The 23,642-nt window shown below is 43.9% G+C and overlaps 1 protein-coding gene across 35 annotated transcripts in view; it reads right to left on the bottom strand.

Moving 5' to 3' along the window:
• The window catches only part of RIMS2 (regulating synaptic membrane exocytosis 2), a 695,597-nt gene that overhangs the window by 15,139 nt on the left and 656,816 nt on the right, over positions 1-23,642 (bottom strand). The window contains exon 1 of one of the 35 annotated variants that reach the window (XM_029062361.2): positions 17,574-17,713. The exons of the other annotated variants lie outside the window; for them this stretch is intronic. Coding sequence (XP_028918194.1) covers positions 17,574-17,670 — 97 coding nt within the window. The 5' untranslated portion in view covers positions 17,671-17,713. Of the gene's footprint in view, positions 1-17,573; positions 17,714-23,642 lie in introns of those variants that run through there. 35 annotated transcript variants of the gene reach the window in all.

The raw sequence follows: 23,642 nt of genomic DNA, 5'->3' as shown, positions 1-23,642 counted from the left end.
AAATGTTGTCTGTACCCTGGGGTTGAATACAGTGCTCAGCACATAGTAAATGCTTCACAAATGCCACAATTGTTATTGTTATGCCCCCCCCCCCCATAAATCCAGCTCCCTGAACTTCATACTAATCAGAACTCTTCAAGGTCTAAAGCACATGGTAAAATTGGCAGTCTTGCTCTTTACTAGGGTTTTGGCTCTTTTTAAACCTTTTGTTCCCCATACTTTAGAGGGTTGAGCTGCTGAGCAAAGAAATGCTTAAGAAAGGTGGTTGGAGGAGGGAGAAGAGAGTTGAACTTCAGGTCATTTAGAAAGAAAGTGAAGAAACATTTCTAAAAAATATTAACAAAACTTGCAACTATGAAGAGGGCCCTAAGGCCTGCAAATTTTCCCTGCCTGGTCATTTTGTTTTTATTCTTGTCATTCACCAATACTAATTATCTATGGCTGATGGATTGTGGAACTACTGAATTTTTATTATGTGCTTTAGTGAGGGAGCTCCTGAGGGCTTCTGGATTTTACCTGCTATGCCCTTCTCCAGCATTTTAATTCAATGCTTTGCACAAAGAAGGCTCTCAACAAATGATGACATGAATGCTACCAGACAGGCTATGAACCAGGGTCTCATTGTTGATACTCCTGTATTGCTATTTAGTATTTAGTGTGGCTACTGTGCTATGATGAAGCTACAGTCCCCCCATCAGGAATGGCAGACTACCCTTGGCTCTCAAATTTTTTTTAAATGGTATTTGTTAAGTGCTTACTATGTGTCAAGCACTGTTCTAAGCACTGGGGTAGATACAAGACAATCAGGTTTGACACAGTCAATATCCCACATAAGACTCACAGTCTTAATCCCCATTTTACAGATAAAGTAACAGAGGCATAGATAAGTGACTTGCCCAAAGTCACAGAACAGACAAGTGACAGAGACAGGATTAGAACCTAGATCCCTCTGACTTCCCGGTCCATGCTATCCATTAGGCTATGCTGCTTCTCAAACTTCAGGATCAAGAACTTATGTGGAAAAATCAATCCTATTTATTGAGCACTTACTGGGTCCAGAGCACTGTACTAAGCATTTGGGAAAGAACAATATAACAGAGTTGGTAGACACACTTCCTGCCCATAATAAAAATAATAATGGTATTTGTTAAGCACTTACAACGTGCCTGCCACTGTACTAATTGCTGGGATGGATACAGGAAAATGGGGTTGGACACAGTCTCTGTCCCATGTGGGGCTCACAGTCTCAATCCCCATTTTATAGATGAGGGAACTGAGGCCCAGAGAAGTGAAGTGACTTACGCAAGGTTACGCAGAAGACAAGTGGAGGAGCCAGGATTAGAACCTACTGACTCCCAGGCTCTATCCACTACGTCATTCTATAAGCTTACAGTCTGGAGGGACCTTACTAGTTGGGTAAAATACACTCAGATGGGTGGATGGGAGAGGTGGGGTAGGTTCTGTTCTCAATCGCATGAAAGTGTAGGCATTACAACTATTGCTCTGAAAGCCTTCAGTTTGAAGGGAAGCTTGATTTAAAAGGTATTCATGTGCCTACTGAATGCAAAACAACATTACTAAGCAGTTGGAAGACACCACCCAAGACAAGACACAAATTTCTTGCCCCCTAAGTGTTTCCAATCTATGAGTGTACACAGGCAGAGCAACATTATTTACAAATAGTGGCAGGAAAAAAAACCAGTTTATAACACACAAATGTCTGATGAAACAGCTGAATAAATACTTGACTGTAAAATACAGAAGTGACAAGAATGGCTTTTGGAAAGGTATACAAATAGCTGAATAGATAATTGAATTTTCAAATAAAGATCTACATATATGTACAAAAGGATGAGTCAGATACATAAGTATTAAGGGCTGTGGTAGGTTGAGGCTCCTGTGGTGGTGTGAATTAATCGCTGAAGGCTTCATGGAGAAGGCTGAATTTTAAGAGGGTTTTGAAAATGGGGAGAGCTGTGGTATGGCAGTTAGGGGTGGTGGTGGGTAGAAGAAGTTCCAGGCTGAGGAAACAGCGTGAGCCAGACAGGTTGGAGACGGAAGAATCGAGACCGAGGTCCAGTTAGAAGGTTGGTTTGGGAGAAACGAAGGTGAACAGAAGAGCAGCTGTTGAAGAGAGCTGATTGGTAAGATGGGAAGAGCTGGAAGCAATCCTCAAGGCCAATGCCGATTAGTTTTTCTTGATGCAGAGGGAGATGGGCATCCATTGGAGGTGGAGAGGCGTGTGTTTCACAGAAATGAGCTTTGCAGTTGCATGTCAACAATACCATTATCAGTTGGTGCACCAGCAACAGTAAAGTGTTTGTTGTTTTTTTAAATGCTCTTTGTTATGCGCTTACTATGTACCAGGCACTGTACTAAGCATGAGGTTAGATACACGATAATCAGGTTGGACACCGTACCTGTCCCACATGATGCTCATAGTCTTAATCTCCACTTTACAGATGAGCTAATTGAGGCACAGAGAAGATCATACCACAGACATGTGGCAGAGGAAGAATTAGAACCTAAGTCCCCCTAACTACCAGGCCTGTGTTCAATCCACTAGACCATGCTGGATACAGCAATACTTTTCACTCTTTTTGGGTCCAAGACTAATTTCAAAGATGAGCTCTACATTTTCTCTAAAGGTTTATATATGCCTTGAATGCAACTGACAATTCTAAAATTGGAGATCATATATTAAATGGTCTAAAAAAACTGTTTCAGTAATCTAAAATGTCACAATGTGGGCAGGGGGAGAGAACTGCTTAAGGTACTTGGGTCTCGAACTCTAAAACCTGGACTTTACTTAGACACTCAGAACGGAACTGGGAACTAACTGAAAGCTCTGCACAGTGGCCCCACTTATATTACCTGGCTCACCTCCTGGGAGGCCAATTCAAATGCAGAGATCCTGCTGGTATCCAAAATAGTACCTTGTTTAGATTAGCACTGCAGGAGCTTCAGTCAAGACAAGAAAAGTAAGACCAGACATTTGAATTTAAAGCCCAATGCTACCAATTAACTGAAAGTCAGAAGGCAGATCAATGATTTCCAACCTGAGGCAAGTGAGCATTAAGTTGTTTAACAAGCTGGTATGGGGCTTGTAAAGGTCTTCTAAGAGCTAATTCCACTATGCTTTCTAGTGCCAACAAAATCCTGCCCCCTACCTCCGACCCCCAGTCTTTAGGAGTGCCAAATACTGATTTTTCCACCTTCTCAACCTTTCCCCACATTAAAGATCAACCTCCTTTCGTTCAGTTCCCCAGTTGTTTGAAGCACAGTGAGGTTGGGGGCCTTGAGGCAAATTTACGGAAATTTTTTTTTTAACAATTTATCATTAATAATGTACTTTATGTCAATCATACTTACTGAGTGTGGAACACTGTACTAAGCATTTGAGAGAGTACAACGGAAAAGAGTTGGTAGACATGTTCCCTGCCCACAACGAGCTTAGTCCATCAATAACAAAAGGGATTTAAAAAAACCTAATGGAAATACATTAACATAGTTAATGGAAGATTTTTCTAATGTGTAGAGCTTAACAACTTTGTGTACAAATAGCCCTTTCCTGAAGTACTTTAACCTACTTTAGCATCCACCGCATAATTTCAAGAGCATCACAGCCAATTCTCCAGTAGGACTATTAAAAGCATTGATTTTGTGAAATTGCCGCTACTCTCAAATGAACAAAGGGATATAAGAGAAGAGAAACATTCCCAAAGAGAGTTTTGACAGTAGAACCACACACCTCTATTGGGGAACCCAAGAAATGAATGGGCATCCAAGCTTCTGGCATTTACTGAACGCTCACTGTGTGCAGAGCATTGTACTAAGTGCTTGAGAAAGTACAAATTGACCAGAGTTGGCAGACACATTCCTTGCCCACAGAGAAGGAGGGTTCCTTTGAAAGGACTCATCACCACAAAGACCAAAATCCTAATGTGGCACCATTCCCAAGCACGCTGAAATTTAACTACTCTGTTTCCAAAAGAATAAACTCTGCATCCTAGAATCACAATCAATGGTATTAACCCAGTGCTTACAGTATGCAGATCAGTCTACTAAGTGCTTGGAAAAGAATAATGCAACAGAATTGGTAGACATCTTCCCTGTCCACAAGGAGCTAACAGCCTACAAGACCTTTTCAATGGTAGGAAAATCAGAATCACAATATAACAGCAATGACAACAACAATGACAATAATAATAATAATGATAGTGGTATTTGATAACAATAATAATAATAATAATTGTGGCATTTGTTTAGCACTTACTCTGTGCCAGGCACTGTACTGAGTGCTTGGTTAGATACAAGGTAATTGGGTCAGACACAGTCCCTGTCTCACATGGGGCTCACAATTTTAATCCCCATTTTACAGATGAGGTAACTGAGAAACAGAGGAAGTGAAATGACTTGCCCAAGGTCACATAATAATAATGTTGGTATTTGTTAAGCGCTTACTATGTGCAGAGCACTGTTCTAAGCACTGGGGTAGATACGGGGTAATCAGATTGTCCCACATGAGGCTCACAGTCTTCATCCCATTTTACAGATGAGGTAACTGAGGCCCAGAGAAGTTTAAGTGACTTGCCCACAGTCACACAGCTGACAAGTGGCAGAGCCGGGATATGAACCCATGACCTCTAACTCCTAAGCCCAGGCTCTTTCTACTAAGCCATGCTGTCACATGGCAGACAAACGGTAAAACCAGATTAAAAACCAGGTCCTTCTGACTCCCAGGCCCATGTTCTATCCACTAGGCTATGCCAGCAATGGGAGAATGAAGACTGGCCCCATATTTGCCATTTCAGACTATGCATTCCCAGTCCCAAATTCATTATTATCCAGGACTCTGGGGTGAGTGAATTAACAACTTACCTGAACAACTTTGACCAGTCATGTGAATGTAGAATCCCAAGAAAGAAAAACATCAAGACTAATTCATCAATAGCTAGACGAACACAAATATAAGCAATGGAAATACTTTAAATAGCCTGAAACATGAAGGACAAAACCTGACAGTTTCAATTTTACTGTTCTAGTGTCTACAATTTGATATAATTAAAATTAATAGAACTTGACAGCTGACTCCAAAATTGCTTCAGAGCTTAACTGGAATCGAATTATTAAGACAGGAACCAAAATCGTTGATGAAACCGAGAGCTACAAAACTATGAGTTGCTGGCCGAGGGTCATCTGTCAGGTTACAAACTGTAAACTTCATCCTCTTTCCAAAGAGAACATTTGTCATTTTTCATTGCTCTTTATTTTGGTTTTATTTGGTAAAAGGTCACTACTATGTACCTTAAAAAATATCAGACAATTTCCATATCAGAACAGTAAATCCTGAATATAAATACTATTAGAATTATTTACTTGGATATGCTTTGGAAGTGGCAAAAAAATTATTACTGCCAAGTTTTTGAGATCACTTTAGGCTACTGCAACCAAATGTTTTACAACAGCTAATATTTAATCCTGTTTCCTTAATAATTATGTTTGCTATCAATAATCCAGAGGAGAAGAAAATATTGAAAGGAGGTAAAAGATAGATATGTAAATATAAAAGCACTCCATACCAGGATCAAATGGTATGAACACTGGATTTAAAAGAACACACTTCACACTCTAAACTCTTTTGTGACACTGATTTGCTTAGTGTACCAAGATGACTACTTTCATTCATTCAATCAATAATATTTATTGAGTGCTTACTGTTTGCAGAGCACTGTACTAAGTGTTTGGAAAGTACAATTCGGGAACAAATAGTTGTAGACTATACTTCTAGACTGTGAGCCTGTCTTCTAAACTGTGAGTCCGTTGTTGGATACAGATTGTCTCTCTTGCCAAATTGTACTTTCCAAGTGCTTAGTACAGTGCTCTGCACACAGTAAGGGCTCAATAAATATGATTGAATAATGAATACTAGTAATAATGGACTTAGAGATGTGGGGGTGTGGGGACTAATAGAAAAAGCCTAAACCTAGGAGATAGAAGACCAGGGTTCTAATTCTGATCTGCCACTGCCCTGCTGTGTGTCCATGGGCAAGTCACTTAACCTCTCTGAGCCTCAATTTCCTCATCTGTACAATAGGGAGAAAATACTTAATCTCCTTATCTCTTAGACTGTGAGCTTCATATAGAACAGTGACTGATTCACTGATTGATTATCTTGAATCTACCCCTCAGTAATTAACATGGTATTTGACACCTAGCAAGGGCTTTAACAATTATTATTATCAAGTGCTGTCGAGTCATTTCCAATTCACAGCAACACTATGGATATATTTTCTCCAGAACGTCCTGTCTTCTGCCATAATCCGTAACCTGGCTAATGGTTCCTCTGTTGTTGTTGTTGCTATGGTTTCTATCCATCTAGCTGTTGGTCTGCCTCTTCCATACTTTCCAATGTCATTACTCAATCAATGGTAATTACTGAGCACTTACTGTGTGCAAAGTACTGAGGAGATTACAACAAAATAGAGCAGGTAGACAGGAACCCTGCCCACAGGGAGTTATTTATTGATGCACCAGTCTCACCAGGAAGCATGAGACTGTATGCTCATGGGAGCAGGGATCATGTCTACCAACCCTATTGCTGTGTACTTACCTAAGCATTTAGTACAGTGCTCTGCACACAGTAAGCACTCAAATACCACTGACAGACATGTTCCCTGCCCACAAGGAGCTTACACTCTGAGGGAGATAGACAAAAACAGTTACAGATAGAAAGATCAGGATAAATAAATGTACAGTTGAATATACATGAACACTATAGATGGCACCACCATCCTTCCTGTCTCACAAGTCCGTAACCTTGGTGCTATCCTTGACTTTGCTCTCCCATTCACCCAACATATCCAATCCATCACCAAAGCCTGCCAGTCCTACCTGCAAAACATCGGCAAGATCCGCTTTCCTCTCCATTCAAACCGCTACCACATTAGTACACTCATCCTATCCCGACTGGATTACTGCATCAGCCTCCTTTGTGACCTCCCAACATCCTCTTCTCTCCACTTCAGTCCATACTTCACTCCGCTGCCTGGATTATCTTTCTACATGAAATGTTCAGGGTCATGTCACCTTGCTTCTCAAAAATCTCCATTGGTTGCCTATCAACCTCCGAATCAAGCAAAAACTTCTCACTATTGGCTTCAAAGCTCTCATCATCTTGATCCTTACTACTTCACCTCATTTCTCTCCTTCTACATCCCAGCCCACATCTCTGCTCTACTTCTCTGCATCTTCTACAGCTCCGCTCCTCTGGTGCTAACCTTCTCATTGTGCCTCGATCTCGCTTGTCTCCCTCCGATCCCTGGCCCATGTCCTTCTCTTCCCCCCTTCAAAGCCCTACTGAAGGCACACCTCCTCCAAGAGGCCTTCCTTCCAAGACTAAGCCCCCTTTTCCTCAGCTCCTCCTCCCTTCCGCATCACTACGACTCTCTCCCTTTGCTATCCCCCCTCCCAGCTCCACAGTACTTATGTATATATGTATAATACTATTTATTTATATTGATTCCTGTTTACTTGTTTTGATGTCTGTTCTCCCTCCCCCCAACCCCTAAAGCCCATTGCGGACAGGGATTGTCTCTCTCTATTGCTGAATTGTACTTTCCAACTACTTAGTACAGTGTTCTGTACACAGTAAGCGCTCAATAAATACCACTGAATGAATGGTTGAATGAAAGGTAGAGATAACTACTTATGTGCTAGAGGAGAAAGGTGAAGAAGGAGAAAGGGAAAGGTTGAAATGGCATAGAAGAAAGAAGAAGAGTATGAACTGGTGGTCTCCTGGCATTTGGGCATTATTCAGTAAAACAATGAATGTTAGGTGTGTATTTAGAAAGAATACAGGTGGTCTACCTTTTCAGTCTCTAGCTAGACCTGAAAAAGGCACTGCTCTACTAGGAAGCAGAGGAAACAGTAGGGGATACCAGAAGAGTACCAGGTAACAATTAAAGAAAGCCACATATCTAATTTGTGTTCTCTCTGCAGTATCCATAATTTTTAAGCTCTGTATACAGACACATGACATTCTGTGAATCAAGTTGTTCATTCATTCACTCAGTCATATTTACTGAGCACTTACTTTGCAAAGCACTATACCAAGCACTTGGGAGAGTACAATGCAGCAACAGACACATTCCCTACCCATATGTTGCCAATGAGTTGGTTTTGCATGAATAATTCTAGTAATGTTTCAAAAGTGTTTTCCTTTATAAATCTTTTTACTTTCTGAATTCATTTCAACCTGCCAAGAATATGTTGAACTTGCTTGTCATGCTGCCCAGAAGCCAGCAAGTACCCTTCCCCATTTATGTTCCTTTCCCCTTCCTCCTACCCCCTGGTTCAGCCAGGCAAGCTGGTAAAATCAATCAACCATATTATTGAGCATTTATTATGTGCACAGCACTGTACTATGCTTGGGAGAGTACAACATAAAGGAGTTGGTAGACAAGTTCCCTGCTCACACGAGCTTACAGTCTAGAGGGGGAGACTAACAGACTGGTACATCAGTCTAGCAGCTTACCCCTGCTTCACTGGCATAATTACTGGACAGCAAAAATGTTCTGCCCTCCCCTTAGACTGGTTCGAGTCCCTGGGTCTCCTTAACAGCCGAAGGCAGCTCTTGGTACCCTGGTAATATGGGAGGGAACTGCCCCAGCAGCAGATGCCCGGGGGGGATTATGTAATCTGGCACCCTGTCCCCATATTTGGAAATCATCTGGAAACCAAGTATCTAAAATCCTGTGCACCCCAATCAATTGTACTTATTGAGCACTTACCGTGTGCAGAGTTCTGCACTAAGTGCTTGGGAGGGTATACTATAACAGAGTTGGTAGACACGTTCCATGCCACTAGAGAGACTAGTCAGGGTGACATTTTGTTGAGATGCCTAGGTCAATGCATAGTTGGAGGCATATAACTACTTTTTAAAAAATGGTATTTGTTATTATTATTATTATGGTATTTATTAAGCGCTTACTATGTGCACAGCACTGTTCTAAGCGCTGGAGTGGATAAAGGGTAATCAGATTGTCCCACGTGGGGCTCACATTTTTTTATCCCCATTTTTACAGATGAGGTAACTGAGGCACAGAGAAATTAAGTGACTTGCCCAAGGTCACACAGCAGACAAGTGCCGGAGCTGGGATTAGAACCCACGACCTCTGACTCCCAAGCCAGTCCTCTTTCCACTGAGCCACGCTGCTTCCCCAAAGGCTTATTATATGCCAGGCATGGTTCTAAGCACTGGGGTATATAAAAGATTGTCAATTTGGAGACAGTCCCTCTCCTGCATGGGGCTCACAATCAATCCCCATTTTACAGATGAGGTAACTGAGGCACAGAGAAGTTAAGTGACTTGGCCAAGGTCCCACAACAGGCAAGTGGCAGAGCCGGCATTTGAACCCAGGTCCTTCTGACCCCCAGGCCAGTGCTCTATCCAGTAGGCGAGCTGCTTCTCATCCAGCTGCCCACAGCCTGCCTTAAGCGGTGCTGCCCGCAACTGGAACTGAAAAGGGAAGGAACCATACACAGAGTGGGTATAGTCTTCTAACAGATTACACTCAAGGAGCTGAGATCCTGCCCCAAACTTGTTTGAAGATACACAGAAGGCAGTTTCTGGGGTTTTATGTTGACTCATTCTGGGTAAAACTGGACTTATTTTTAACAAATACATTTCTCAAACACTAACAATGTTTTATGCATATGGCAGAACTCAGAGCCCAGAACCAGGATTGGAATCACAATCGCAAAAGATTTGGTTTTAGAAAACTACACACCCAGCATCAAAAGAAATTATCTATTCATATTCTGGATTTAAATTAGGCTGTTCCAATAGCATTACTCTGAAAAATATTGCAACAAAACTTAAAAAGAACCATTTTACTACATGAGCTCAGCTGAAAAAGAACTCAAGAAAACAAAACATCCCTTGCTCTAAAAACAATGTAAATGTTCCATGTGAAAGATATATTTATAACAAAACAGGACCTTAACCAGTTGATAGACTTTCTTTATTAGTCTAGATATCTTCAAGGGGGAGATATGACTCTTTACTTGTCTTTACTAGTCCACATGAGGCAACCAACTTGGCTTGGGGAAAAGCAAATGGGGCAGAAATTCTTAATTTCTTCTTACTTGTTAAAAAATGGAAGCAATAGTTATAGTCCATCTACACTTCAATCTTTTTTTTATCCCATCCATTCAATATTCTCACTGGCAAAATAGGACAGATGATCTTGCCCAGATTATTGTTCAATAGATGTGTAACTCATTTCCAAGGCCAGACCCAAAGGTTAATAACCCATTGTTTGCTGTCAGCGGAGACGGAAATGGGAAGAGAGCTAACGTTGTCAGAGGACTCGGATGTCAGTCCAGTCCCATTCAATCTAATAATAATAATAATAAAAAAATTAAACAATAATAATGAAATTTGTTAAGCTCTATGCATCAAGCACTAGACTAAACACTGGGTAGATATAAGATAATCAGAACCCACATGAGGCTCACAGTATTGTAAAGAGGAGAACAGGTCCTCATTTTGCAAAATCCTCATTTTGCAGATGAGGGACCTGAAGCATAGAGAATTTATGAGAATTGCCCAAGGTCACATAGCAGACAAATGGCAGAGCCAGGATTAGAACCCAGGCGCTCTGACTCCCAGGCCAATGCTCTTTCCATTAGCCACACTGCTTCGGCAGTTAACTGAACAAGGGAATCAAGAGGACGCTCTTCAGGTCTGCGGATGAACTATACTGGACAGCTAGCCATTTTGAAGGCAAGAACAGAATTCAAAGTGATCATGCTACAATGAAACAAAGCTCCTACAAAACCTGGATGGCTATCAGTAGGGACAAATACAAGGCAGCCCATCTATGGATAAACCACACAAATACAGAATGGAAAAAGACTAGTTAGCACCAATGGAGAACAGCAGAAAAGAAGCTGAATTTGGCAGGATTGCTATTACTTAAAAAGCCAATATGTAACTGAGATGAAGTAACACAAATAGAATATATTTGGGACAGAAAGAAATTCTTATGCCAGACTCTGCATTGGTCAGTCTGCTGGATCACTGTGCGGAGAAACCTAGAAAAAAAATCTACAGACAAGTAACAAAAATAATTGCAAGGATGGCATATAGATCCTGAAAGAAAATGTTAGAGGAGTTGGGTTATTATAGCCTAGAGAAAAGCCTTAATAATACACTTTGAGTGATAAAAGGCTTTTAAGAGAATACCAACCAGGTGTCCTCTGTGTTTGAAAGGCCCAAACAAGAAGAAATGGGCCTTAATTACAACAGGGGAGAGTTAAGTTGGTCATAAATATGAACTTCTTCACTCTTAAGGTCATGAAACAATTGGCCAGGCTATGGAGGGAGGCTGTGTGGCCTCCATCTCTGGAATCATTAAAAAAAAAAAAAAGAAAAAGAAAAGATACAGAGTTGACAACCATCTCTCAAGGTCCCTTCTAGCTGTGCAGTTCTACTAACGGAGGGAGTATAAGCAAGGATAAGATGGCTATTAAAGTCTTAAATTTCTTTCAAGGCCAGAATGATGATTAAAAAGGAGCATGTCTAATATTTAGCTTGATAAAAATTGCTAGCATTTCTATCGGTCGGTCCGATTCAGAGTCCATCGCCTGGGATTGCACATTTGCCACTATAAAACACTGTGGGATTATAAAATATTCTTGATTTCTGCAATGACAACTATATTTGGAATAGGTAGCAATCAGTCAATCAATCACTGGTTATTACGGAGACTAAAACACCCTACTAAGCGACTGGGAAAGTACAACTAAGGTGAAGCTATCTTCTCTGACCTCAAAGAGCTCACCAAACCTTAGTGACAGACTGACAAACAAAATCTCTTTACAAATAGTGTGCCTAGAGGATAAAATAGTAAGTTTTCAAGTATCTCAGGATGTAGTTGCAGAAGAAGTAATGGGACAACCAAGTGAAAAGTCAAATAACTATTACACGGATAAGTGCTGAAGACAGGACTTAAATAACTGCTAAGAGTGGCTGTTCAGTGGATGTGACTGGAGTATTGTGAAATTATTCAGGGAAGGCTGCCTAAAATCCTCTACAAAGCCTGACTATCCAACACCTAGTTTGGGAAAATGGAGACACTTTCTTCTGCACGGGATTGCCAAGCAAAATTCTAACTTTAAGAAAAAAATATAATAGACGTGTTTATGAGTCCCATTTTTTGAACAGTAGGAAGGTAAAATGATCTATATCACTTTTTTTAGGATTTCCTCAAGGAATAGCAATTAGAACAGACACATAAAACCTTACTTCATATATAAGTGCATTTGACTCCATTTTCTCAAGTGCCACAACAGAAAATCAAGTGGGCAGAAAAGATCAAGAAGAAATGGGATTCTGATCTTTCCAACAGTTTTCAACAGCTCCCACTCCATAGTTGAGATATGACATTTCCCCATTTTTGCTGATGTCTTTTTGCTACTTATAAATGTAATCATTAAATTTCAGATTTAAGGTGGCAGTCCATCCAGTTGTTAATTGCCCTGTCCCCTCTGTGGTACTGACAAAGAGCACTAGGGGCCTTTATATCTGGTTCTTCTTTAAAGCATCCAGTTTCCTTATACCTCAGGGTACCTTTGGAAGTGACACCTCCATTTACAGGGATTTGGGAGGGGAATACAAAGGCTCTGGGTTAAGTAGAAGGGCTAAGGGGCCCCACATAAAGAAAAAAAACACCAAACTAAGTTCAGGTGGTCTCAAAAGGTTACAAAGCTCATTTTCTAAACTATAAGCTCATTGTGGGCAGGGAATGTGTCTGTTTATTGTTAAATTATACTCTCTCAAGCACTTAGTACAGTGGTCTGCATACAATAAACGCTCAATAAATATGACTGAATGAATGGAAAAGGTGGAGATGACATCCCGTCCTGATGCATGCCCTGCGTATTGTGTGTGATGTCACACACATCCAGGTGTCTGCTCTCTGCAAGGGCTATCATAGATTTGTTGCAAATATTAACTTTTGTTCACATGAAAGCTCATATATCTGGCAATATACCATCAGAATGTAATCAAAGACGTAGTTTTCCTTATAATTAAAATCTTTTGATGCTGGGGAAATCTCCTGGTGACTAGCTGACTAAGAACAGCAATACTCTCTTGTTCAATATTTCTTCCCACAAACTGCATATGCATGCTTATTACCATAAGAAACGTCATTCTGACTGTCAGAGACAAGTAGTTTTAGTCTTCACAGCAAACAATCGATTTTGTGCTATCTGCCGAAACTCACAAGCATGCTATTGACATTTTTTGTTTGTACCTGTTAAACACTTACTATGTGTCTAAGCACTGCTCTAAGCATCGGGGCGATACAAGTTAATTAGGTTAGGTACAGTCCCTGTCCCACATGGGGCTCACAGTCCAAACAGGAGAGAGAACAGGTAAAGTATTGAATCCCCATTTTGTGGTTGAGGAAACAGGCACAGAGAACTTAAGTGACTTGCCCAAGGTCCCACATCAGACAAGTGAAAGAACCAAGATCAGGATGCAGGTACTTGCTTTATCCACCAGGCCATGCTGCTTCAAGGATTCTGTAGTTACTTTTGCTCAATAATTGAATAAAATGTACTATTTGTGCCTCTCTGGCCTTTTTTTAGCACCTTCAACACATTTGGTAATCATAGTGTCAAGGAAACATTTTTAAAGCTTTTTTCTGAAGTTTGTATACAGTTTGGGAGTGGTTACACTCTCTATAGTTCCTCCATTCTCCCCAACTCAGATAGCTCTGGTGAATGTTAGTAAAGGGAAAATAGTCGATATGATTGAGCCAGAAAAGCACAAATTGTGGTATTTTTGACCTGACCTAAAAAGTTTATCAAATATTAAAATACAAAAACAAGATTCTTGCCCCTTTTGAGGGGATTTGGTGAAGTGGGGATGTGATTGGAGGAGCAGGAGAGACAGCAAACCTAACCCTGAATTTTCCAATGCTTGAGATTTCTATATTGGCTCGAGTTCAATTCATAACACATATAACTCGTTAAGATAGGGAAAACCTTTCTTTCAGATTATGTTAAGGGGGAATCTTACTAAAATCTTTTAATTTTATTGCTCTATTTCATTCCTTCTCAATTTACCTGCACAATAAACAGCCTTCATTCATGACAGATGTACTGAACAGAGCTTTCATTTTTCTGGGGAGTGTCCCTATCAGCTTAAGCAACTGCTACAATGACTGAAGGTCCTTCCTGTCCTCTTATTCCATTTCGAAAAGAAAAGAAAAAAAAATAAAATCATTGTGTGAGCTTCCTCAGGTCTGGAAAGACTAAAGCTGTATTTTAGGGAAATTATACTTGATTGCATTTTTTCTTCAGTGTTTTCATAAAGGTTCCAAAAGGACAATATGTTCTGCTCCCCTCTCCTATTATATAAATACTGTCACTCTGGTTACAGCCTATTAAGTGATGGTGGTGACCGAAACCCATACCCAGTCCTGCCTGACTGAAAAAGGTAGTCTTGTCAAAAACAAAAAGTAATTAGAAAAATATTTTGTTTGAACTACACTTAGCAAAGGCAACCTGCTAAATCAAAGCGTTCTTCTCATTCACAATACACTATACCTTACTGTAAGAACCACGACAAACCGACTGATGGTGTGGTTATTTGGAATAATAACATTATTGAAACACAACTATATGCACATTTACAAGCATTCTGTGCATGTGTAGATTGGTGTAACACAAATGAGCTCAAATGATTGGTTTAATCTACTGGCTGGAGACTCGCCCCTATTTTGAATGTAAAACGTAGCAAAAGTGACCAAACAGCTTTAACTTGATAAAGCATTCTCAACCAGCCTCTAGTTTAATTATGCTGATTTGCAAATAGCTGCTGTATTTCTATTGAATCTAAAGGAACAATATTCTATCGCACAAGTCTGAACTTTCCACGACCCACTTAGTGGGTGCACCCACCAGGCCCCACCTCTCTTGTTACAAAACTCTGCTCGCTTCGTCTCAGTCTTAGGACCTGAGTAATGCCACTGGAGATCAGGCTAGTGGCCCAGGGTTCCAGGCTAATAATGTTGGTATTTGTTAAGCGCTTACTATGTGCAGAGCACTGTTCTAAGTGCTGGGGTAGGTACAGGGTAATCAGGTTGTCCCATGTGAGGCTCACAGTTAATCCCCATTTTACAGATGAGGTAACTGAGGCACAGAGAAGTTAAGTGACTTGCCCAGTCACACAGCTGACAAATGTGAGAGCTGCGATTCGAACCCATGACCCCTGACTCCCAAGCCCGGCCTCTTTCCACTGAGCCATGCTGCTTCAGTCTCTGGAGCTCTCTGGCAGAGAGGGTGTTAGCTGAAAGGGCTGGGCCCGAGAACTTTCTTTCCGGCCTGGAGGTGTGCAGGGGAGCATGTCCAGGTAGCCAGGGAATGAGCCAACCGCTGGCTCTCACCTTGGCGTCCCTCTTCTTCATTCATTCATCCATTTAATCGTATTTATTGACCGCTTATTATGTGCAGAGCACTGTACTATGTGCTTGGGAGAGTACATTATCACAATAAACAGACACATTCCCTGCCACAAGCGTACAGTCTAGAGGGATGAGCTTCTTAAAACTCAGGGTCTACCACTCTCCCAATCATTCAATCGTATTTGCTGACCGCATACTGTGTGCAGAGCACTGTAACAATAATAATAATAATCACGGCATTTGTTAAGCACTTACTTTGCGCCAGGCACCGTACTAAGCACTGGGGTGGATACAAACAAAATTGGTTGGACACAAGTCCCCTGTCCCATGTGAGGCTCACAATCTCAATCCCCATTTTACAGATGAGGTAAACTGAGGCACAGAAGAGTGAAGTGAGTTCCCCAAGGTCACACAGCGGACAAGTGGTACAGTCGAAATTAGAACCCATGACCTTCTGAGGCCCATGCTCTATCCACTATAGCATGCTGCTTCTCTGTACTGTACTGTATTAAGCGCTTGGGAGAGTATGCTATCACAATAAACAGTCACAGGATTGTCTCTATTGCTGTACTGTATTTTCCAAGAGCTTAGTACAGTGCTCTGCACGCAGTAAGTGCTCAATAAAGCCAATTAAATGAATGAATTCCCTGCCACAAAGACCTTACAGTCTAAAGGGACAAGTTTGTTCACACTCAAGCTTATTCCCTTGATCATTCAACCATTCATTTATTCAATTGTATTGACTGCACGCTTACTGTGTGCAGACCACTGTACTAAACGCTTGGGAAAGTACACTAGAACAATAAAGAGTGACCATCCCTGCCCTGAACGAGTTTCCAGTCATGAGGGGCTCAAGTCGTATTTACTGAGCACTTCCTACGGGTAGTGCCCTGTACTAAGCACTCGGGAGAGTAGGGTCCAACAATAAACGGACACATTCCTTGGCCCCGAGGAGCTCCCAGTCTAGAGGGGCTCCTAACTGTATTAACTGAGTGCTTATTATGTGCAGAGCTCTGTACTAAGCGCTCGGGAGAGTAGGATCCAACAATCTGACGCTTGGCCCATAGTAAGCGCCTAACAATACCATTATTATTATTAATGTGCTCATTCCCCGGCTCCGATGAGCTCCCAGTCCAGAGGGGCTCCAGTCCTATTTATTGAGCGCTTCCTGGGTGCAGAGTGCTGTACTAAGCGCTCGGGAGAGTAGGATCCAGCAATAAACGGCCTCATTCCCTGACCCTGACGAGCTCCCCACCTAGAAGAGCTCCGGTCCTATTTACTGAGCGCTTCCTGGGTGCAGGGCGCTGTACTAAGCTCTGGGGAGAAGAGGTTCCAGCAATAAACAGACTCTTTCCCTGGCCCCGACGAGCTCCCTGTCTAGAGAGGCTTCGGTCCTATTTACTGAGCGCTTCCTGGGTGCAGAGCGCTGGGGAGAGGAGGATCCCGCAATAAACGGACTCATTCCCTGGCCCCGACGAGCTCCCACTCTAGAGGAGCTCCAGTCCTATTTACTGAGCGCCTCCTGGGTGCAGAGCGCTGTAGTAAGCGCTGGGGAGAGGAGGATCCAGCAATAAACGTCCTCATTCCCCGGCCCCGACGAGCTCCCAGTCTAGAGGCGCTCCAGTCCTATGTACTGAGCGCTTCCCGGGTGCAGAGCGCTGGGGAGGGGAGGATCCAGCAATAAACGTCCTCATTCCCCGGCCCCGACGAGCTCCCAGTCTAGAGGAGCTCCAGTCCTGTGTACTGAGCGCTTCCTGGGTGCAGAGCGCTGCACTGAGCGCTGGGGAGAGGAGGATCCAGCAATAAACGTCCTCATTCCCCGGCCCCGACGAGCTCCCAGTCTAGAGGAGCTCCAGTCCTATGTACTGAGCCCTTCCTGGGTGCAGAGCTCTGTACTGAGCGCTGGGGAGAGGAGGATCCAGCACTAAAGGGACTCAATCCCTGCCTCCGACGAGGTCCCCGCGTCGGTGTCCCCGCAGCTCTCCGCTCCGGGGGCATTTAGAGCCGGGGAGTTTGGCCGGGAGAAGGGGGGGGGGTGGGGAGGGTCCCTTCCCCAAGACCCTCCCAAAAAAGACCCTCCCGTTTCCTCACCTCCTTCGTCCTCGTCCAGCGAGTTCATGCAGGGGAAGTAGCCGGCCAGAGCCTCGAAGGAGGCGGAGAGGCTGCTGCGGCTCTGGGAGCGCTGCATCGACCGGCCCCCGGATCCTCCGGACCCTCCGGACCCTCCGGACCCTGCGGACCCCCCGGAGCCCCCGGCCCCTCCGGCCCCCGGCCCCTGCCGGCCCATCCTCGCCGCCGAGCCGCCCTTAGCGCGGTACAGGATCCGCGGCGTCTTGGCGGCTCCCGCGGGCCCGAGGCGGCGGAGGGAGCGGAGGGGCAGCGGGCCGGGGAAGGAGAGGGGAGCACAGGCAGGAGGCTCGGCGAGGACCTGCCCGAGGGGAAGGGGAAGGGGCCTGGGGAAGGGGCAGCCGAGGCCGGACAGCCGCTAGGGGAGCGTGGGAACGGGCAGGAGCTGGGGAGGGGGCTGGGACTCCCGCCTGGGAAAGGGGCGGCAATGGGGAGGGGGCAGTCCCTGGGAAAGGGGCAGTCTCTGGGGAGGGGGCAGTCGCTTGGGGAAGGGGCTAGGGAAGGGGCAGTCGCTGGGGAGGGGGCAGTCGCTGGGGGAAGGGGCAGGAGCTGGGGAGGGGGCAGTCGCTGGGGGAAGGGGCAGCGCAGGGGAGGGGGCTAAGGAAGGGGCAGTAGCTGGGGAAGGGGCAGTCTCTGGCAGGGGAAGAGCTGGGGAAGGGGCAGCGCTGGAGGAGGGGAAGAGCTGGGGAAGGGGCAGTAGCTGGGGAAGGGGCAGTTTCTGGGAGGGGGAAGTGCTGGAGAAGGGGCTAGGGAAGGGGCAGTATCTGGGGAAGGGGAAGTCTCTGGGAGGGGGCAGTCTCTGGGAGGGGAAAGTGCTGGAGAAGGGGCTAGGGAAGGGGCAGTCGTTGGGGAGGGGGCAGTCGCTTGGGGAGGGGGTAGCGCTGGAGAAGGGGCTAAGGGAGGGGCAGTAGCTGGGGAAGGGGCAGTCTCTGGGGAGGGGGCAGTCTCTGGGAGGGGGAAGGGCTGGTGAAGGGGTAGCACTGAGAAGGGGCTAGGGAAGGGGCAGTGGCTGGGGAAGGGGCAGTCTCTGGGGAGGGGGCAGTCGCTTGGGAAAGGGGAAGTGCTGGAAAAGGGGGTAAAGAAGGGGCAGTAACTGGGGAAGGGGCAGTCTCTGGGGAGGGGGCAGTCGCTTGGGGAAGGGGCAGCGCTGGGGAAGGGGCTAGGGAAGGGGTAGTCGCTGGGGAAGGGGAAGTCGGTTGGGGCAGGGTCAGCCTCTGGGGCCGGGGCAGCCGTAAGCAGCGGCGGCTCCACTTCCCTGGACCGAACTCTCCGCCTCTGCCAAGTGGCTTCCGTCCCCTCTCTCTGTCTCTCTCTCTGTGTGCCTCTCTTTTTCTGTTTCTCTCTCCCACCTTCTTCTTTGCTTTCATCGGTTGGAGATGACGAGCCGCACCGACTCACGCATCTCAGACCGAGCAGCCTATCAGTGCGGGGCTCTGGGTGGCCGCAAAGGCCACCGGAGGGAGCTGGGACAGCTGGACTCAGCGTCATGTGCAATTCACACGCCCAGCTACAGATGGGAGGCAAATATTGACTTCTGAACATCAAACTGCAAAAGAACCGCAGACTTCCAACAGTGGAGATCCCCCCGCATTAACCTGATTTTCTACCATCATCCCCGTCACTTAAATAGCTTCTAAGTGGGATTAATTCAGTGGCGTGGAAAAGAGACAGGAGCAGAGTTTAGAAGACGTCCGCCACTTCAAAGCGCAGCGGCATTTAAAACAGGCCCCTAAATGTTTTCAACCTAATCCACCGGCAGCTCGAGTTCATTCTTAACTCTTATGGTGGTCCATGGCATATAAACTGTTGGGGTTTTTCCGTTTAGAAAATAACTGTGGCATTCACCGAAGCAAAGTATCTCAGTGATAATTTCAACCTCTGAAGATTCAGATTAATTAAAAAAATAGGTGACCAGAAGTAGCTAATCTGGCTTCAGGATCAAAAACAAAGCATCCGTGTAAATCGGATTTATCAAATACAATTTTCTTAGATTAAGATTTTCATGGAAATCATGGATGGTAGAATCATACAATCTAGTAGTTACTGAACACAGTACTAAGCACTTGGGAGACAACGATATCCTAGAGTAGGTAGAAATGATCCCTGCCCACAAGGAGTTTACAGACTAGTCGTTACATTCTTTGGGGGTTTCCTTTAAAAAAAAAAAGATTCCATGATTTTAAGGAATCATAGTACCTTCTAGGTAGAAGATGCTTCGGGAGGGTATCCGGTTTAATTTATCACTATCATCATCAATGGTATTTTTTGAGCAATTACTGTGTGCAGAGCATTACACTAAGCACTTGGGCGAGTAGCATACAACAAGTCTTGGTAGACATGTTCCCTGCCTACAACAAGCTCTCAGTCTAGGGGGGGAAGTAGACATAAATATAACTCACGGATGTTAGTCATACCTCTCCGTTCCAAGAGTCAAACTTTGACATGGCAGAGGATCAGTCGATCAATGGTAATTATTGAGCACTTACTCTCTGCAGAGGATGGTGTACTAAGCATTTGCAAGAATACTATTAAGTAGACACGATCCCTGCCCTCGAGGACTTTACAAGCCTGGCTCCTGAGGCCAACATTCCTGTTTTACCAGGAACTGGACCCTGGGCACCACTTAATTATTGCCACCCTGGGGTCCTTGATCCTCACTTCCATATTCTGCCATCTTTTGGGGGTCTTTGCTGCATTTAACCAACCTTATGAACAGAATATTCTTCCTCACTCTTATAATTTAAGTCCTACTTATTTAAATATGTGCTCATTTCCTTTTGTTCTTTTCTCTATCACCATCACTACTGTATGTGAAAATGCAGTATTTTACAATCTCATCTTTCAGCTCTATTTTCCAAAACAACGCCTAACCTTATTTTGCCAATATATAATGCGAGGTGCAGCAATTTAAGAACAATTCTCACACTTTTCATGCATCATGCCTACTGATTCTCCTCACTTTGTGTGTGCCATTATTTTTAACATCATCATCACTATATTTGTTAAATACTTAACTATGTGTCAATCCTTGGGTGGATATAACTTAGATCAGACACAGTCCCTAACATGGGGCTCACAGTCTAAATGCATGCCCATCAGTACAGTTTACACAAATTTCTCCCCGTTTTCACCAAACCATAGCTTTGCACCTTTTCCCTCATCTCAGGAGAGAGAAAATTGAGCAGTGCCTTGAGTTGACAGGTCTAACGTCTCGAGTATATGTGAAATGCTTCCTGTTTTCAGTCCACATTTTCCTCCCAATATTTTTTTTTTTAAGGAAACCCCTGAAGTATGTAACATTTACACTGTAAACTCCTCATGGGCAGGGATCATTTCTACCAACTGTACAGTATTGCACTGTCCCAGGTGCCTATTGCAGTGCTCAATAACAATGATAATAATAATAATGGCATTTATTAAGCGCTTACTATGTAGTGAAGCACTGTTTTAAGCACTGGGGATGACACAAAGGGCTCAGGTTGTTCCACGTGGGACTCACAGTCTTAATGCCCATTTTACAGATGAGGTAACTGTGACACAGAGAAGTTAGGTGACTTGCCCAAAGTCACAAAGCTGACTCCCCAGCCCATGCTCTTTCCACTGAGCCATGCTGCTTCTCTGTAACTACCATATTGTATGATTCTACCATCCTATTTCTTCCACCTCCTCCACCCATTTTCTTCCTTCCCACATTCCCACCTCCATTCAGTTCCGATTAGCTGAATCTTCTTAAAACAATGATAGGAAACTCCCAGTTTAGTTTATGATAATCGATTGGCTTTTTTAATGTTTTCTCCTACCACGTCTATTAAACTGAGATGGAAAACACACCTTGAAGAAATGAATTTCTCTATCCTTATCTTCCCATCCAAATTCTGTCCTCTCCCTGACTTTCCCATCACTGTAGACGACGCCACCATCCTTCTTGTCTCACGAGCCCATAAACTTGGCCATATCCTCAACTCCTTTCTTTCATTCAACGCACATATTCAATCCATCACTAAATCCTGCAGTCCCACCTTCATGACATAGCTAAAATCCGCCCTTTCCTCTCCACCCAAACTGCTTCACATTAATCTGATCACTCATCCTACCACACCCTGATTACTGTCAAGCTTCCTTGGTGACCTCCCAGTCTTCTATTGCTCCTCACAACCAGTCCATACTTCACTCTGCTGCCCGCATCTTTTTTCTACAGAAACGTTCAGGACATGTTTCCCCACCCCTCAGAAAACCCCAGTGGTAGTCCATCCACTCCTATATCAAACAAAAACTCCTCATCATTGGCTTCAAAGCACTCAAACACCTTACGCATGAATTGAATGATTTAGGAAAGGAGGTATACTGGCTATACAAGTTAGTCAATCAGATTCCCCCATCTCTTTTGGGGCATGGTTCCATAAAGGATTATTGTCAAAATCCTCCAAGGTGACCAGTTAGATGGCTGCAGTGTCTTGCTGTTGTCTCACCATGTCATCCAAATCTCATCCAGTGACTTCCTTTTAGTCACTGGCCTAGAACAAGGGGCAGGAGCCAGGGAAGAGAGAGGTGGGGCATTCTGGTGAGCCCTGATCCCATCCCTCCAGCAGTCACCTCTCTGTCCCCCTCCATTGACACTGCCCCTCCAAAGCCCCCAGTGACCTCCTCTCTGACCTCTGAGAGGGCTGGTGGACGTGGGGGCTGGGCATTATAAAGGGGAATGCCCTGACCAGCAGGATACCTTCTGAAGGGCCGAGATACAGTGAGGTTTGCGGTGGTGTTCTATAGCAAATAAAAATAATATGGCCTGAAATTTCTTCCTGCCAGTTGTAATGACAAGCAGCAATGGGAGAAAAATATTCTGTGTGAGTGGCAGATATTTCAACCAACCAATCAGACGACAACATGGCTCATTAGCACGTCATAAATCAACCCTTCAACTGAGTGGAGATCAGAGAAGAGCATCCAAGCACGGGCCAGTAATTCAATCAGAAGTACCACAGGCAATTCACACCCCTATCATATTCCCCTTTGGGATAAATTAAGCCCTTTGGGGGACCTATTTACTCTGTTAGGACATTGGAATGCCAATTGATACACTAATTAGTGCAGCAGTGATTAACTAAATGGTACCTTTGTGGGCTAAATTGACAAGTGAATCTTTAAAAAAAAAAAGGTATTCTAAATTATTCCTAGGAAGTAATTCATGCAGTGGGAGAACCATGCTAGTTATTAAAAGTATAATTTACACAAACTGTGGTTCATGGACAATAATATCACCAATGGATGAAATGGAAAATGTGACTCAACCTACCTTCTTAAAGTGCCTGAAACAATCGGTTGGTGGACCAAAGAGATAAATAAACCTATGTTAGTATTCTCAAACATTTTCTTCCTTCACCTTCCCTAATGACTACCCTGCCTCATACCCACTAAAAGAGAGATCTCAATGCTGTTAGGTAGAAGGGAAAAGTAATAACATGCTTCCTTATCTCACTAATTGTACTGTACTTTCCCAACTACTTAGGTCTGCGGTTTGCACATAATCACTCAATAAATACCATAGGTTGATTCAAAGATAGGTTACTAGAATACTGGCTGGGGGGTGAGGATTAAAGGAAAGGATGTTACTGAACAGTACAGGAGATAGGAAAAGTGGTAGATTGGGGTAAAAAAAACCATGGGAACAGCTGTGTTTACAAGTAGTGCTGCCCATCATCAAACTACTGTTTGGAAATCTACAGCTCTGTCTAGCAAACGCTCATGAAACTCTAACTGACGCTCCAGAGACTCCTGATCCTGCATTTCAGAATGGCTATCATAATTACATGTTCACTTTTATATTCTTATCTGAAATAAAACTTTGCTAAATTACCAATTAATCCAGCTCATGCAGCTTCTGACTTTATTCATTCTTAACGTACGAGGTCAAACTGCTTGTGCTGGAGGAGAACTTGGAAAAGAGAAAGGATTGAAGTACAGTTTGGGGCAATGAGAACCTCAGAGAGTAAAGTTGGGGAGTGGAGGAGCCAGGGAAATGAAAGCTATTTTGGG

This window comes from Ornithorhynchus anatinus, chromosome 4 (genome assembly GCF_004115215.2).
Source record: "Ornithorhynchus anatinus isolate Pmale09 chromosome 4, mOrnAna1.pri.v4, whole genome shotgun sequence".
Classification (NCBI taxonomy): domain Eukaryota; kingdom Metazoa; phylum Chordata; class Mammalia; order Monotremata; family Ornithorhynchidae; genus Ornithorhynchus; species Ornithorhynchus anatinus.
This window is presented reverse-complemented; position numbering and strand designations above follow the sequence as displayed.